The 18,626-nt window shown below is 39.1% G+C and overlaps 1 protein-coding gene across 1 annotated transcript in view; it reads left to right on the forward strand.

Moving 5' to 3' along the window:
- The window catches only part of LOC104076150 (hemicentin-1-like), a gene marked incomplete at both ends in the record, with an annotated part of 142,926 nt that overhangs the window by 53,600 nt on the left and 70,700 nt on the right, over window positions 1-18,626 (forward strand). The window contains 5 exons of the mRNA XM_009576914.1: window positions 5,956-6,076; window positions 6,648-6,911; window positions 7,175-7,319; window positions 11,465-11,586; window positions 17,178-17,453. Of these exons, the coding sequence (XP_009575209.1) occupies window positions 5,956-6,076; window positions 6,648-6,911; window positions 7,175-7,319; window positions 11,465-11,586; window positions 17,178-17,453 (928 nt within the window). The remainder of the gene's footprint in view (window positions 1-5,955; window positions 6,077-6,647; window positions 6,912-7,174; window positions 7,320-11,464; window positions 11,587-17,177; window positions 17,454-18,626) is intronic.

An 18,626-nucleotide genomic window follows, 5' to 3' on the forward strand; every position in this document is an offset into this window, starting at 1 on the left:
TTTGCAGGCCAGAGATTTCATTAGCAGGTTTGCAAAGTCAATAAATGTACATTTAATTAAAATTCCTTATCAGTAAATTATTTGAATACTACAGTATGTAAATAAATTTGTTTGTGTGAGTGCTATCCTAGCACATACAGTTACAGAATAGACCCTAAAGGATTTGGAAATGTTAAAAAGCTAAGATCGACGTGATTAGCAGTAATAACCAAACAAGAAAGGGTCATTAAGACTCTGCTGAAATGGTCGTCTTGGAACTGGCTGTAGCAACTTAATGTGACATCTTGATCAAGCTCGCTATGCCAAAGGTTGCTGCTCCCACAACATTCTGTAAGAAGGTTCCCCGAGTGTTTGGCTGAGGGCTCCTTACACCGTGCACGATCAATGTGCACTGAAACAGATGAAGAGCAATCATACCTGCTGGTTCTGAGAGCTGTAGCAAGCAACCAGCTCGTAGGTAATGATACATTAACATTACTTGCTTCTGAAATGAAAGAACAAAATGTCTTAGTGATGAAAGGGCCACTTAGAACTATGGTTCTACGGGATTTTCTCTGGCTGACAGTGCTAGTTTAAATGTTTGCTGTTGGCCACGTGTTCCTGTGAGTGCCGTATCATGGTTGTAAGGCATGTGGTGAACAAGATGTATAAATGCAGTAACCTCCAAGAGCACTTATGACCTGTTGCTACACTAAGAGCTGGGAGCTGTGAATTGAAGCCAGTGTAGCTGAAATGTTTACCGTTTATAGATCAATAAGTGTATGTGTAAAACAAGTGTAAATCAGGAACAGAAAGTGGATTGCTTAGACTAGCCTTAACCCTAATTTAGCAGAGATTCAAGTTAACACAGTATCTCAGGCCAAAAATTGCCTACCTGCAACCATAATAGGGAAAAGGGATGAGCAAGAGCACTCGTAGTGTAATGCGGTAAACTGGAAGATGAAGCTTAGACTTGACTAGACTTAGGGAAACGTATGTATTCATCATTTTGTTTTATAATGTGTTCATTATGTCATTTTAATCAACTGTTCAAAATGCAATTGCACCAAATGTGAATGGAATGTTAAAACTTTAAGGATTGTGCTATGGATAAGATAGTATTTATATAAACTTAAGAACTAGCCCCAGCATTGTTTTTATGGCTAGATGCTGATGTTTCAAAATACTTGAAATGTGTTAGCTAACAAATAACACCCCACTGCCACACCTTAAAATCTGTGCAAGGCCTAACTGTTTATGTAGAAATCGCACTATTTAACTAGGTTTTGTGGACAGATTATCTTCAAACAAATAAAGTTGAATCTGTACCTTAAGCTGGTTCGTAGGGGGGAAGCACGTTGTGACATATGTGCTTAGAGTGGGGGAGAGGAAGGGAGGTACAATGAACTGTAGGTTTTTTACATCATCTTCTCAACTCTGTTGTGTAACTGTGGCCTAAACTGACTCGTGCTTTGTCTTGTTGTTGTATAGTTCTTTACGTAGGTAAAGCAGCATGATCCCAGCTTTCCTAAATTGCTGTGGAAACAGTCATACTGGTATAGGTCCCTTCAGCTGAACTATTCTATTCTAGAAGTGTAAATGCTATATTGTCATTTTTGGAGGGGAAGTCACCCGTGTAAGATACCTTTATAGCCAAGTTCACAATGAGGTGTGCTGAGTGGATGCATGCTGTGTGTTGTCTGTGCCATAAGTGCAGAGGTATTTTGAAAAGCATTATTAATTCACCTACAGCACTGTAGGAAATTATTGGTACTGCTGCAGAACTGGAACTAGAAAAGCATGTTGAGCTCAGCAGCAATGTGGAGAATTGTTTGAATGTCTGTCTATGCTTCCCGGACCAGAAATGCTGAAAAACCTGGTAAAGAGACACCCTGGTGGTCTGTTTTTAAAAAAAAAAAAAAAAAAAAAAAGTTTGGGTCCTGCTGGACTTAGTAACATCAGACATATTGGGTACTGAGAGAACTTTTCAACTCTGTAGCTTGTTGTAGTCTTTTAGGTTAAGCATGCAGTCTAGTAAACATTCAATGCCCTGCAACACTGAGAAAAAGAGTGCAGAAAAAGCAAAAGCCCTGTGTGATCTCTCCCTGGCCCTGCATGGCGGTTGCCTTTTCAGCTGTGAGCTGAGCCATGTGGAACCACTTGTGTATGCCTGCACTGTGTTGCCCAAATTTCTGTATTCCAGGAATTGCTGAGAGAGGAGCTTGCCACTCTTACAGGCTCAATCTGTAACACCCTTCAGAGCTAATAAGCTCTCCTAAAGCTGAGGCTGGCACTCAGCGTGGTGCGAACTGCCAAGTGGCTCAGCTGGAAGCAGGCCGGCATGCTCAGCTAGATGCAAACCAGTCCCGGCCAAAGCATCAGGCTGCTCCTGCAGTGAGGGTTTTTAAGTTTTTTGTTTTTGTTTTTCGAAGCTCAGCATAATGCTGTCTCCAATTCTGTGGAGAAGAAAACATTCAAATTTACGTATTTTCTGTTAAAAAAAAAAAAAAAAAGAAAAAAATTGTCTTGAATATAGTTGAAATATTTTAATTACTTTAACATTTATGAGCAAACTAGGTCTTAATTAAATTTGTGGAATCAGTTTATATAGGTATTTGTCACCAGAAAGTTGTCATTTTAGTATGATAACAAATCACGATGAGCTAAACAGTATTAGCTGCTACTAAATCAATTAGAGAATGATCAGTCCAAGAAGATCCCATCTTAATCCACAAACAAGTTTTAGTGCAGTTTCAGTGCTCAGTGAAATCTTCAAATCACAGGTTTGAGTAATATAAAATGCACAGTATGCAATCCAGTTGCGTCCTGTGCTGCAGGAGGCCTCTGGTTGCCTTCAGGTACTTCGGTATGAGGACATCAAATCTGTGCATGTATGTGTATTTTATAAATAAGTTTTCCTTCCAGGTCTGCTAGAGTACTCTTGGTTTACAAGGTGACAGGAGTCTTTTCAAAGAGCAATGCCATGAGATGAGCACATGGCCCTCTCTCCATAACGTGCCAGCGAACAGTACAGGTTTTGTGCAGAAGGAAGCATGCTTCTGCAGAAAGATGGTCCTGCTGTTGCATGTGTTTTCTGCACCTCTGAGCTAGCTGTGAGACTAAATTTATCTGCTGGTCCTACTACTGAGATACCTACCAAGAGATGGGCCTCAACAGGAACAGCCTGACTCATTTAATAGAAGAGGGGGCATCAGTTTGCTTTTGCTAAATCCCTCCCATAAACACCTGTCCTATCGACTCCTCTTAAAAGGCTTCTTTGGAGCAGTTTGGGAGGCATCCAACATCTTGCAAATAAGTTATCTGCAAGCTCTAGGACAGCAGCATTAGAAGACAGTTGTATCTAACTACTCCTTAAAGGGCTTGCCTGCTGTGTGTTTTCAGTTGAAAAGGCAAGTGAGTGATGGAGGTGAGTCAGTGGGGGCGAGGTGGGAGTGAGAAGCCATCAGCTGCTGTTTTGTGCTGTTATTAATCAATAGGCTATAGCTTTTGCAGCTGAGCAATGCCACAAAAACTTCCCTGCTGCCTAGAGTTAAATGATCAGCTGTGTGATTGAGAAAAGGAGAGAAAAAGCAATGAGAAATCAGCAGAAGAACTTGGCTGTTTTTGTGACCGAGACAGGTCTTTAATGGCCTGTTGTTATTCCCTTACACCTGTATAGCCAAATGCAGCTGGTTCAATGGAGTGTAGTGACAAACTAGTCTGGAGTAACGTCTGCTGAATGAGCGTGTTCCTAATTCAGCTGCGTATCTCCATCACTGTAAATATGTAACCATGCAATTAAAAATGTATTTAGCCATTGTAGCTTGGTTTTTCTGTTGCGTGAAAATTAAGAGTTTGTTTTACAAAAACCCATGCGTTTTTTCATAGATTTGTTTATTGATACATGCATTTTGGGCAATTTTATTTGTGGTGCTTGCAAGATGGGAAAACATTTTTTCCTGACGTCTGTGACAACGTGTTTGCTCTTTTTATCATACTTATCCAGTCCGGGAGGAGAAACACTAATGTACAATACCAGTGATCCATGTTAAACTAGAAATAATGAAAAGAGACTTGACAAAGATACTAATTGGAAAGCAATCCTTTGGGATGAAATTTATTCTTAGGTGTTTGCATAAGACTGCCAGCTCCTAGGCATGACAGTGACAGATGTGTTTATTGTTACTCGTAAATGGTAAAAATTTATAAGGTTATTCTAGCCTTAAAAATTCACGAGTATCCAAAGGTCTAAATAATTCATGAAGAGAAACGTATTTTTGTATGGATCGTTTACTTGGCTTTAGTCACTGGCTTGTTTGCACTAAGATTTTAAGGCTGCAACTAAAGACTTAAAAAAAACTTTGTGAAAAGTTTATTCACAGCATAAATTCCTTATACGCATGCATAAAGCTATAAAAAGAAAACTTTGTCGCTGAGTTTGTCTAATGAAATTTTAAATGCCAATTAACGCTTGATAACATGAGTTGTTTGGCACACTTAAATATTTTTTTGTATTGTCAACAGCTGGTTTATATTAAAAAAAGCTTTAGTAGTGATTTTTCTGAGGTGAAAGGCTAACCAAATAGAAGCAAATAGAGGTTGTTTTAATCAGATAGACATCCATTTGTCATAGTGTCTAAATGGCTGTCCCTAGGCAGTTAGTTATAAGAAACAACTGTTTAATACTCACATGCAGCTTTATCAGAGGTGGTTACTAACCTGAAGGAATTATGTATTTGAGAATGGATCAGATAATACTCTCTAGACAGATAAAGCTCAGTGGAATTATTTCATTTTAATACTGATTTTCTTTCACATTGCAAGTCTTGTGTGCTGTATTGTCTCCCCGAACAAAAACTCAGAGTAGGTTCTACTAACTGCGGATTTGATCTGGGCATAATATAGCTTAGATATCACTCTTCACAGCCTTTTGAATCTTTATTTTTTCCTGCTGTTCTCGTTGAAATTGTCCATGGGTTTGTCACTGTTAAGTCTGTAAAAATCTAATTCCATACTCAGTGCAGTACAGGAGTGGGGTTTATGTTTTGTTTTGCTTTGTTTTTCTAACACCTGAGTGGTGTGGAAGTAGGTGAGGACAAAAAGCCTTGGGTTCTTGTGCACTCTTGGCAAGTAGCAGTTGTGCCTTCCTTTCTCAGCGTAGAATGATAGAAAGTAACTTGAAGAAGAAAAATCAAAACAATTGTAGGATTGAGGACTAGCACAAAAGCTACTGTACCCTCAAACAACATAAAGCTAAGGCTTTTCAGGGGTGGGTGGGTGTTGTTTGTGATTTGGTTTTTGCCGATTCAACCAGAATGACGAGGTCGGGGGGGTGGGTAGAGGAGAATAGAGGTGAGAGGTGCTTCTGCATCATCCTCTACTTTCCAACGGAGGCCTTGGCTGGGAAAGAGAAGAACCTTTAATATACAGTATTGACTGAAATTGGTCTGTACTTGCCGCTTGTTTCATGATACGCAGTGCTATGATGTTTGCATGTGCCTTATGGGTAAAATTAGTTTTGTGTATATTTAAAAAGGGAATTTACTAATAAATAAAAAGACAAGATAAATTATTGTAGCACTGGAAGTAAACTGTTTATATATATTATCAGCAAAAATTTTACACTGATTTTTCTGTTGACTTGTTTAATTTACTATTTTGTGATATACTTTATAATGGTCAAAATCCTAACTTCCAGACAGTCTCCCATTACAGCCACTGGCATGTGACAAGTAGTTGTTGATCTTGTGCGGTTGTGTTGCAATTTACCTCCAAGACAAATTGGAGGGTCCAGTATCTAAAAGTAAAGCTTTATTAGAGGCGTTTTTACTTGCAACTTTTGACATAAGCCTCCTTTCTGTCTTGTTTTTAATGAAAGCTGAAGTCTATCTACTGAACTCCGTGGATGGATCAGAAACTTTGCAATTCCTGAAATGCTAATTATGTACATGGTCTTTCACTCTGTTGCTTTTTCAGACCTCGAGCAGCGGAAGGCACTCTGTTCGGATCACAGGTCTCAGCACTATTGACTTTCGAGCTGGATTTTCTAGGAAGCCAACGCTAGACTTTAAAAAAACATCCAGCAGACCAGTGCAAGGTTTGTTTCCATTTTATTCCATGCTAAACAATAACTGTTTTCAGGCCCCCAAAATCAAGTAGAACTCTATGATGATCTCTGTGGTGAACTTTGTGATAAATCTGGGGCCGCTGTTGGTTGGTTCTTGGGCCCTGAATGTGTGAGAGCAGCCAATGTTCCTGTTTTATCGTACTATGGTGTTTTTTCGTATTAGCTTGGTTTTTTATGTCACATAAATCCAGATATTTTTAGCTATGAAATGCCTCAAAATTGCAACTCTGTTTTTGTTACTTTTGGAGCTTCAGAAAAAGCCTTTGGCTCTAGGGCATGGTGAGGAGTTAATAAAGAGGCTGCTATTTCAGCAACACCTGTTGGAAATCAGTAATTTAAACCCCAATCAGTGCTGTGTCTCCTGACAGCTAATAAGCAGAGCACAGCTTAGCACAACTTAGTTTTTTGATACTTAGTAAGTAAGGGTTGAAACTGAATGGTGCATTCATGGGGTAGAGGGCCATACATATGGAATTTAACCTTTTCTTTTTTAATTATTTATTTTTTTAGCACTTAAAATAGCATGTTTCTGTTTTTCTAGGGATTCCTACCTTCGTGCTGCTAAATACCACAGGGATCTTTCTTCCAGCTAGAGTAGACCGACTGGAACTTCTGAGTATTACAGGGGAACTTCTTAAGACCTTGCCTGTGAAATACTATCCTGACAGAAAGCCCTATGGACTATGGAATATTTCTGACTTCATTCCACCAGAAGAAGCTTTTTTTGTTAAAATAACGGGCTATGACAAGGATGATTATCTTTTTCAGAGAGTTTCAAGTGTTTCATTTTCTAGTATTACTCCTGGTAAGAGATTTTAACTTGAATTGAATGTACATTTGTCATACCTGAATCAGTTAAAATTGATACCTAATATCTTTTTCTAACTTGCACGAGGACTTTGCTGTTTCCTTCCAAAGTTCTGTCTCTAGTTTATGATGGACAAGTTAATGTTGTTATATACTAAGTATAACTTTATCAGAAATTGAATTTCCTTTTATCAAAAGGAAAAGATAGGATATATGTTAGTAGCTGTTAATAATCTTTTGGGGAATATTTGCTTTCTTCAGATGCTCCAAAAGTTACAATGCCTACCAAGACTCCAGGATATTACTTACAGCCAGGGTCTGTTCCTTGCCACGTAGAAAGTCTTATACCTTTTACTCAGCGGTTTACTAAAAATGGAGTAAAACTAGGAGTGGATCAGTTCTTCAAGTAAGTAGTGACCTTCCCCCCCGCCCCCCAATACTGTTTTATTTCCTATTTATGTCCTATGATTTCTATTTATTATTTACTATTATATACTGCTGATATCCTATTACTTCCATTGTGTTATTTTTGGTGATATTCATTAGGGAGGCTGTATTTTATTTGTAGAGATTTATAATATATACATGTTTGAGGAGGGTGTACACTCTGTATAGATGATGAGATTACATGGTTCTGGCCAAAATCCCCCTCAAATGTGTGGTCTTAAATTATGATAAGCTGGGTCTAAAAGTCTAGAAAGCAAATGCTTTTAATTTATATTTTTAAAAGTTATGTGAAATAGATCGGTAACTAGCTTTTTTTCTGGAACACACCCCTCACCTTCCCCCTCTCCTCCCAATGATACATTAGGTGATTATGTAACACACATTAATTTGCTTTATTTTTAATGGCCTTTCATGGATGCTCTAGAAGTATGTCCTATGACCTACTGTAGAAAATTTTCCTGTTTTGAGAGATTTTCTGAAGAGGAAAGCTTCTACTGAATCTACCAGAAGGCTCTTCAGATTTCTGTATAGAAAATGGATTGCATGCTCTTTCTCTGTAGAATGAGATAAGAATTAAAAAAAAAATTCTAAACGAATTAAAATATTCATAAAGTCCATCTTGTAATTCTGGTAGTTGAAAGCAAAAGGGAAGTATGTACTAGAAACCAGTGTCTGTTAGGCTCTGTTAGCCTCTTGTAAAGCCTGAAGCACTTCAGGAGAAGGCTGAAGGCTGAGTTCTAGCATTCAATAGCAAATACATGACTACCAAAATAAATAAATTCTGAAGCTCCCTTGTACGCTGTTGGCAGTGTGAAATGCTGCAGCTCTTTTTTTTTTTTTTTTTTTTTAATGAGGTGCCATTTACATTTAGTCAACCCCGGCACATACTTTAGCAGCTGTGTAATTTTTTCCATTCTTTAGTTATCAAACCACACATTTCTACTCCTTGGTTTTCACACATCCAGCACCTTTATGACTGGGCTGCATTTGCATTTTTCTATTTCGTATTACAGACCAGATGAATGAACAGATCATCCAAGTTAATTTAACAAAATATATCTCAAGCCAAACATTATTGATCACAGTTAAATAGGATCTAATTTGGCTTATCTGCATTTTATTAGTAGTGAAGTTCCATACAGGATTTGTCCAGCTTACTAGTTTCATGCAGATTTGAGCTGTATTATTGCTCTGCATTGAATGAGTTTGACGTTTGTTTTGGTGACAAGATGTCATCTTTACTCAATTTTTTTTAATACTTATTTCAAAAAGTAAATCGTTTAGAGTTCTAGCATGTTTTTGTGAAAGTACCATTGGAATGAATATAGGTTAAGGGTTCTTGAAGTGAACATGCTTTGCAAATTTTTTTAAACTTTGATTCCAGAGGTACTATCAGCTGTAATAATAATTCCTAATTTCAAATGAGTAACATGTGTAGGAAAAAGAAATTTCTCTAAAATTGCAACAGCTTTGCTTTTCTAGATTTCTGCATCCTGTGGTGGTCTAGTAAGAAAATTTGGATTTTGATTGATATCCTAGTTCATTTCTGACAAGTCTGATTTAGGAGACCAAGAACAGTAGTTAAGCACCTCATTCCAGTGGGAAATCAGTGGGAACTGAGTACTAATGTGTCTTTAAAATCCATTCTGCATTATAAATGGCAGATCCCACCAACTCTGCAAAGGGCAGAATCAGCAAAAATAATGTGTGAAATTCTGACAAGAAAGGTGATCCATTTAGTTAATTAAATTAATAATAATTAAAAAAAAAAATCACTCTGAATCAACTGAATATTTGTGGTTGTTAGTCAAGTATCTGATTTGCTAACCATGCAGAATATATCCCTCCAAACTATGTGTTAACCGGTGCGGTATGAGTGAGTCTTAGGTTTTAGTTCATTCCTGTGAGCCGCAGCCTGCTGTTGGTAACTTCCCAAGTGAAAATGTGATACGGAGCGTGGTGGTTTGTGGTGACCAAGAGGTGAGGTTAGATACAACGTGAATATCGCTGTGCTCTCTGCCAGTGTTTCTACAGGAACTCATAACCAGGATGTGATTTGGTCTTTGGATTTTGCAGCTTGGCTAAAGGAGTATGTTTGTATTTTCCAAACTGACTAGATAAGCAGCTTGATCAGCAAATTGCATGTATTGTAAAATGATTTGGGTAAATAAATGACTTGATGATGAAAGGTGCTGAGTTGTCCCAATAACACATGTTGCAAAAAGTTGTGTGCAGTTATTGCTTTTTAGAGTCAGTGCCAAAGTGTGCAGCAGATGCCTTGAGGTGTGTATTATTCATTGCTGCTATTGTTGTATTTAATTTTTTTTAATAGACCACCGCAGGTCTCTGGCCAAGATTTTCCACTCTGGACACATTTCCTTTTATGCTTCCGTTCTCAAGGCTTCCATGTTCTATATCTGGTGTATAGCGAAAGTCAGGAATGAAGAAGAATAGGATTGCATAACTTCACTTTTAGCATACTTTCCATGAAAAAGAGAAGTTTCTCACTTTTTACGTGGAAGAAACACTACCTTATTCTTTAGTGTTGGCAGCTACTGCCACTTCCATTTGCCAGCATTGCACTGTAAAATGTCATAGATTTTATATATGATATATTAGGTTATCTAGAATAAGTGTGAAGTAAGAGAGAATAAGTAGGAAGTCATTTAAGGTCACTATATACTGGTTTTATTTGTGGTGTAGTTGGATTGTCTGTCTCATGGTGCTACAGTGTTGAACTCTCATGCATATTCCAAGTCTCTCTTTCCTCTTCTTTCTATATCCTTTAGTGGTTGATAAATCAACCTGTTCAGACAAACAAAAGGGAGACGAAGGGTTCACTAATTTAGTGTTTTCCCATAATGTGGCGATTACTTGCCAAATCTATCATAGATATTTTAACACTCATCAGCTTTGTTTATATGCCATAGCAACAGGCCACTGGGAGCACTGGGACACTGCAGCAGAACCACTGTTTTGCTCATTTATGTCATCATCTGTGTGTCTGTTGCACCATTAGTTGTACAAAATGTGGTTTTGAATACTGAGAAGCCGTAAGAGTGTTTTTAAGCATGTGTAACCACCAGTCAATGTAGTTATACTTTAATTCTCATCTTGACTTTAACATTGCATGTGATAGATACATATTATTGCCTATGTGCTTTGCCCTTGCTGTGACTTACAGAAAAACTCCAAGTATTTTTCTGAATTCCTGTTATACTGTCTTGCTTGCATCCCTTTGGTATCCCACCCTCCATTTTCAGCCTTTAATCCATTAATTCAGCCTTTAATCCATCAATTCTGTCTTGCGCTGTTTATTTTTGTATGGCTAGGCAATCAATGTGCAGAATATTGGATTATTATAGTTATTGCTGACCATAAGTTCAGAGATGCAGCCAGCAGAGCAGAAACCGGAGTCATCTTCATACCAATACTTCACATTTTGCTGGATTGTAAATATTTGGGATGGAGGTAGTCCCTGTGGTTTAAAAAGTAGAGAGCTGCCTGGATGTAGTCATCTTGTAGTGGGGTGGATGCTGCCCTCTCCAGTGTTTGAACCTGAGAGTGGATTTGCGTAGAGAGGCGGGAAAGTAGATTATATCTGGTAAAGGATGGGGTCTCTTTTACGTGTAGCCCCTGTCTGTACATGGGAATTTGAGAAGCTCATGCCGGGAGGATGAACCCTTGTTACCCTTGTTAGTAAGAGCCGCAGGTTTGGTATCACATACTGGCTCTACACAGAAACTTGTCGGTATTAAGGAAAGGTATCTTCTCAAGTAGTAAATATAACAGTAGAGTACGAGCAGCAGAGTGAATGACTGCAAATATAGTGGTTTTGGTTATTGTGTGACAACTGTTGACATATGTTAAAGTCATATTTGTAGATGTGCAAGTGAGACATTCTGCAAAAACTTATAAAAAGCCTGATAAAAATCGTTTCTTTAAATAAAATCCATAATGCTAGATCCAATTTGATTCATCAGAGGGTCTGTTTTTCCTCTTAATTATTGTGAAGATGTCCTATGTCTGTAGTCAGGAAACCATGTTCTTGTACCTCTTGATTTCCTTCAGAAATTTAGTGAGTATGTCCTTTTCTTCCTCCAGAGAATCATCTAGTATGAGTTGGGAAATTGCCAAGGTCTCCTTGTCTGATGAAGGCTTTTATGAATGTATGGCAACTAGCAGTGCAGGAACTGGACGTGCACAGACGTTTCTGGATGTGTCAGGTGGGTAGCAGTCCATCCTTCGACGCTGAAGCATGGTAATATATTGTGCTGGAACATTTTAACAGAGAGCAATGGCACTTGGGGCCAATAAAATACATTTCCAGTTCTAAGTATATTTTTAATTAATGTGGGTTTTTTCATCCATGTACACAAGTGTGCTGATGTTTATTCAGCACACCTGTTTTAAATATTAACATTGGACTTGTTTTATTTAGTTCCCACTATCAGTTGGACTTGCAGAATAGATATGGCCTGTAGAAGCAGAAATTGAAATCTCAGATTCCAGTTGTCCTCATTTTTATTTCAAGCTGTAGCAATTGTATGTTTACTTGATTGTATGTATGTATTATCTGATAGATGAGGAATTACAAAAGTTGCATGAAAGTTTTCTGCTTTTTTTTAAACGAGATTCAGTAAACTGTTGGAAATCTTTTCTCATCTATTACCTTGAATTTTTTAAAAGTGAATAACTGGGATGAAGGAAGTAAAATTAAAGGTGGAATAAATCGGGCTAATCACAAAGATATAATTTTGAATAAACAGTAGTATTTGGTTGCTAGCCCCAAAATGGCTAGCAATCATCTGTCCAATAGATAATCACTGATTTTTGTTTTATTTAATTTAAAATGTTCCTAACTTCATAAAAATCTCAATTTAAAGGACAACTAGTTATAAATCTGGTCATCCATTTAGTATGAATTGGTGTGCCTTACATGTTAAAGCAGTTTCAAAGCATAAAGCACTGATACTCCACTTGCTGAGGGAGAGGGAATTTTCCTATGTAAGTTAATGACCTGTTCGTACTTGGGGCTCTACATGATTGACCCATTAATTACTACTAAAAGTTAGTTGTGGTAAGAGACAATACTTCCTGAAAAGTGAATAGCATCATCCTGGTCAAGCTTTGGACATAAACATTTGGAGTAGGAGAAAGGGAGAGAGTATAAGTAGTCTTCTGTGAAGGCAAATGTAAAGCTATGCTGCTTGTGTACCTGCCAGTCTGACCGCTGGGACACGTTGATTATTGCCTGCAGATCATGATGTTGAGAGTTTCAATTGCAGATCAGCTAGAAATGTTTCCCAAAGTAAAACAACAGGCTTTACTTCACAAAGTTAATCCTTTTACTCTATCAGAGGAATTTAGTTTAAGTAACTGTAAACCAAGATGAGCCCCAAACACAGATGGAGAAAACATAAAACCAGGCATGGTCTTGAACTGCTTCAGCAGACAGTAGAGGTCTTCTGCAGGAAGGTGACCTGCAGGAAAAATTAAGAAAAGCTTATTTATGCATGTGCGTGGGTGGATAAGAACCATGTCCATACTATAGCAAATTTTGTGACTTAATTTTTCACAGTTGCAATGCAGTCTGAAGGAAAGGGAAAATAATTTCTGTTTTGAAACAAAAATCTGTCCTGTATAGCCTTCTGTTTGTGTTGATCAGACATCTGTCATGCAGAAGTGTAAGCTATTGCTCTTGACTAGGGAAAACACTGGAGCTGAGTCAGTTAACTTACAGTGGCAGTGAGGACAGTAGAGCTCACAACAGCAGTTTGGATTCAGCCACAGGGTTTCATATAACTGCTTGAAATTGAAGCTGTCTTGTCTTTTATCTCCTGTCGTAGCTAATTCAAGTTAGTTAACCTGTATTATGAATCATAGAATCAGAAAACAATTTAGGCTGGAGGGACCTTTGGAAGTTACCTAGTCCAACTCACAGCTCCAGGCAGAATTAAGTTCCAAGCTTGATCGCGTTTTTCAGGAACTTGTCCAATCAAACTTTGAATTTCCCCGAGGATAGAGATTTCCCAAGTTCCACAGGCAGCATTCAGTGCTTAATTACCCCCACTAGGAAAATACTTTGCATGTCTAGTCAGAATTTCCCCTGCTGCGTATTATGACCACAGACTCTTATCCTTTTTTTTTGTGCCCTGGGAAGACTCTAAGTCTGTATTCTCTAAAACAACCCACTCGGTAGTTGAAGAGGGTGACTGTATATCCCTTCACCTTCTCTTTTCCAGGCAAAGATGTTCCTCTCATTGCAGTATGAGCAAATCCAAAGAAACCAGTGTGATATCATTGATTCCATGCAAGGCAAAGTTTGTAGAGAAACAGCCATCTTACACCAAGTGGTAAATTTGAGGAGGGGAACATCCTTTTAGTCACACGAAGTACTTGAGTAGAATAGAACAGTAACATCAATACTTACCCAAGTCCTAGCTCTAGGGCACTATTTTATGTTTTGGCTATGAAAATCCTTCAAGTGGATAGGGTATTCCCATATGCTTGTTTCAAACTGTGTTTTGGAGGACAAGAAGCTGTTATGTTCTGCCCCAGAAATTGTGGGTATAAAGATTCTTGGTCTGGAAGTTGCAACCATCTTACTCCTCAAAAAGAAGACTGAAAGAATCCTAACTTTTTTCTTGTGATATCGGTAGCACTTGAAAGTCAAGACTGACAAGGGGAAAAATTCCCATATCCTCTCATTTACAGAGCCATGAGAGATCGACTGAGACTGCCTCACTGTGTAAACATGAGCAGTTCTGTTTTGAGCCATGCAGAGGATTAATGTGAGGGAGATGCTTTGAAATCCTTGTGTACAAATACTTGAAAGAAAATTACTTGAAATTTCTTCTTTAAGCAAAGTAAACAATCTTTTCAAGTATTCTTAGTTTGCCCAGCTGACAGACAGTGTATCACAGATAATCCATTTTGTCAACTGCTGTGTGAAAGGTATTGGAACTGTGTCAACATTTTCTAGTTTCAGAAAAAGCAAGCACTTGAGTTTGACTTTGGCTTACTAGTATTAAATCTTTAAAATGTCAAATGGCTTGTTAGCTTGTGCAGGCATCTTAACTGAAGTGCTGAATACAGGGGATTCAGCTTAGAGTTTGGCTGGGGGATTGCTATGTGTGCACTATTGTGGTAAGAGGCTGGTGTAGTCCAAGAGATGTCGTGCCCCACCAGACTGACATTCAAAAGATGAGGGTTTTAGTCCTGCACTGGCCTTCATCTCTCTCTTTTCTAAGTTTCTTTAAGTAACATACTTGGTGATACGCCCATGGAAAGCATTAGAAGATTTGTCGTTTCTCCCAAACAAAGCAAAACCTAAAGTGCAGGGGAGAAACTCCATTCTCAGTAAGCAAGTCTAGCTTTTCTTGACTTTCCTCTGCATGTGTTAAAATACACAGTTTTGGTAATAAGGGCGATTGCTGTTGGGGACAGTGTTTATAGGGAAGGAGAGCTGCACACCCAGCATGCAGAGTGTATGAGTGATTCATTGCTATGTAGAGATCTAGCATAAAGCTTGTGAACCTCATCTGAGACCCCACATGAGACTTAAGTGAGGAGGAGTTATGGCTGGCTCTGAGCTTAGGAGTAACTTTCACCCTTAATAAATATAGACTTTTTTTTTATTCTCTGTTATCCTTGCTTTTCGTAGGATAATTGTTTTTTGGTGTGTACTGATGAAGTTTTAGTCTTGCTCTTACAGCTGTCTTATTTCTGCTAAAGCATCCCACTCAGAATATTATTCATTGCAGATCTTTCTTTTTTCAAGAACCAGTCTGGGGAAAAACAAATGGAATATCTATATACGTTTTTAATGGGAATGCATAAAGTGATACATAGTGTATTCTCTTTCTCTAACACTTAAGTGTTGCCTCCTTTATCAGTGATATCTCAAGAAGGATCAGGATGACTGCTCCTATTTTAAGCATCTGTGGTTTCAAAGTTTAATTCCAATATGAAATTATTGCAGCAGCTTCCTTCCAGGAGTGTGATAGAAGTGTGCAGATGAGTAGAGTGGAAAACAAATAATAACAAATAGTGGAAATTACAACATAAAATATGTACAAATAGAAAGGAAAAGATAATGAAATTACCTAAGATGTGAGTGGAAACTGTTAAGGGATGTTGTAAGTGGCTGCAGCTCTTACAACTGAGGAATTCCTCCTGCCTGGCTGCTAGAGCTCAGCCCCGTGCGCCCTGGGGCCTGTGGGTCTCTGTCCCAGACCCGTGGACGCTGCTGCTTTCCTGTTTGCACGCTCGTCAGTAGTGAAGCTGAGCACGTGTCACAGACACACACAGGACACTGACATAGCCGACTCCGCAGACTGCCACAGACAAGGTGCTGCTTTCCACAGTAGCTACATATAGGATTTGCATAGAGCACGGAACAGCTAATTCCCCTCCTCCTCCCCGGCTGGTAAGGATTGAAGCTCACTAGTGAGAGCACGTGCGCACCGCTCTCTAGAGCCACGGGCGCATTTGCAGGTCCCTGGAGTATTGATTGGCACGGCCCCTCTGTCCCCACCATACCCCTGCCCAGATCCTGGGCCCTCTTACCTGCTTCTTGCCAGCTATTCCACCTGGAAGTTTGCTAACAAACTGTACCCCCCCCCCAACCTGGTTTGGGGAAGGGGTACAGAATTGCCTGAGATCTTTGCCTGCTCCAGTAGCTGGTACTCGGACCTCAGTCCCTCCAGCAGCTGATGCCACAGGCCCAGGGTGCCCACACCCCCGGCCTGACTCCAGTAGCTGGCACCCAGTCTGCTCACACTGGTTCCCTCAGTAGCTGGCACTTAGTCCTTGCAGGACATGCACGGAAGGGGTAGGGAGTGAGATTACACACAGAGGGAGTTCAAAAAAGGTTTAATAAGAAGACAGGAGAGACTGTGGTGATCAGGTGCAGGGCTCAGTCAGACAAGAGTACCGACTGGCGATGTTTTACATGCAACAGGCCCCTTTTATGCCCCTTTCTGCCTACTCCCCCCTTTGCTCCTCCCTGATTCATTTCACCTGCCTATTCCTTTATCAGTTTGCATAGTTTGACAGCTTCCATCTCCCCCCCAAATACCTGGGACCCCCAGGTTTGTGTCCTTATCAGTTGCAAAGTCCAGGTTGGCTCCTCTTTGAAATGATGCTGGTAGCTTCTTGATAGCCCATCAATGAGCATGATGAATTTTGTTTCTTGCCACTGTCTCTTCTATTGTTCATCTGTCAGGTCTGTGTCTCTGTATACTGTGTTTATTTCCTCCCCTTTTCCTTATCCCATTTGACGAGGTCCTTGATCAGATAAACTGAAGGGAACAGATGCTTTCTCCTTCTACATTCCCGTATAGAAACAGTCATGGAAAGAACTTAATAATGATGCGTAGAGCAGCTATTGACTTGGTTTCATTGTTGCTATTAGAAGAGCTTGCTAGTAACGTGTCTTTTTCATAAACAAGCCTGTAAAAATCTAGTGCGTAGCTCAGGTTCCATGTGTGGTCACACCTCAGTCAGAGGTCAGACAGCCAAAACCAGGACAGATAGTTTGGACCTAAATCAGGTGTGTTCTTGTGATGTAAGCTCCTGTCAGGTAGCTTAGCATCAGGGAACGAGGATGCTGCCCTGGGTTCTGTTTCATGGCTTCAGCAATGTGAAATGAAACTAAATGTTAAACCAATATTACATTATTTTTTTTAATTTCGGGGTTTTTTTTACACTATAGTTGACTTGAAGTTGTTTATCAAGAATCCAGAAATGAAGCAAAGGTTCCCAAATCTTTTTCTCTTATAATTTTGTTCTTTATTCTGTTCTTTTTACGCAGAGCCTCCACCCATGATTCAGGTTCCTAATAACGTCACGGTTGTCCCTGGTGAAGGAGCCATCTTGACCTGCCTGATTTTAAGCACAGTGCGCTACAATCTCACCTGGCAGAGAAACGGCAGGGATGTGAGGCTTAAGGAGCCCCTGCGAATTAGGATGATGAGCAACCTGTCTTTAGAGGTGAAGACTGTAAAGCTCACGGATGCTGGCAAGTACAACTGCATCGCTTCTAATGAGGGTGGATCTACCACAGCATCAGTCTTCCTTACGGTGCAAGGTAACAAGGAAACTGCATGTTAAACTTCCTCTGTCATGGTTTATATTTTCTTTATCTTGTGAGCTTGTCTCTCTTAGTGACTTTTGTATTTTATTTATGCCTGTTGATAAAACTGCTTGGAGACTGACAGAATATTATTCCCTGTTTTAAAATGGCAATGGGATCCACCAAACAGCACTAGTGCTCATTTTGTGGGACTGCCTTGTGCTGTGTCAATATGAGCCGTGGTTCGATCCTCCTCCTATTAACTCTTAACTCCTTCTCCAATTTAACTGCTGTACAAATGAATGGAGTCTGAGGTAGTTTTGTTATTAGTGTCTCCTAAAGAGTAGAGCACAAAAATAGCTACACGAACACAGCACTCCCCAACATTTGTAGCCAACCTCTACTTTGAGAAAATTTACAGGCTGACTATGTGGATTACTTCTTTTTTTTCAGTGAAACTGTAGCTATAGTTATATATGTGGTACATACTTTTACCAACTAAATTGGTAAAAGTTCCTGTGTTCATTTGCATTATTTTATCTCTAACAGAATAGTACTTCTAAGTTTTTCTGTGTATTATGTTATTGCGTCTGTTCTATACTGCCAGTCAATACAAGCTAAGAACTAATCACGATTTTATGAAGGGCTAGATTTTATGAAGGCAAGGACTTCAAAACTATGTCAGAACTGAAAAAAGACAGCATGGGTGAGACCAAACAAGGTCTAGATCTGTGCTGTTGCTTCATACCAGGAACAAATTTGAAAAAAATATGTATAAAGACAGTAATTTGTCTTGGAGTGAATCCTTTTAAAATTTGAAAGTACTGCAGGTTTCTCTCTGTCTGCCTTTGTCACGTGGAGGTTTGAACCTTTGGTTCCTAGCTGCCCATCTGTGGTTAAGAAGAGACAGAACTCAAAATGTTTTAGAAAGAAAACTATTCTGTTTGCTTGTAGGTGACTCTGACAGGATTTCTGCTTGCTGATGATACTGGGTCGTATTCTGTGCAGAGTGGGTAGCTTCGTTAACTTTGCTGCTGTAATTCTGGTACCTTGTTAACAGATGGAAAACTTAGAATGATGGAAAAAAAGAAAAATTCAACAGAATTGCCTGGCTTAAGGTGCTCCAAAACAGAGAAAGGTCAGAAATGGAGTTGTAACGCTTACTAACAGGATGTAGTTTTTCTTATA

Source organism: Fulmarus glacialis, unplaced genomic scaffold, assembly GCF_000690835.1.
Source record: "Fulmarus glacialis isolate BGI_N327 unplaced genomic scaffold, ASM69083v1 scaffold974, whole genome shotgun sequence".
NCBI classification, from domain to species: Eukaryota; Metazoa; Chordata; class Aves; order Procellariiformes; family Procellariidae; genus Fulmarus; species Fulmarus glacialis.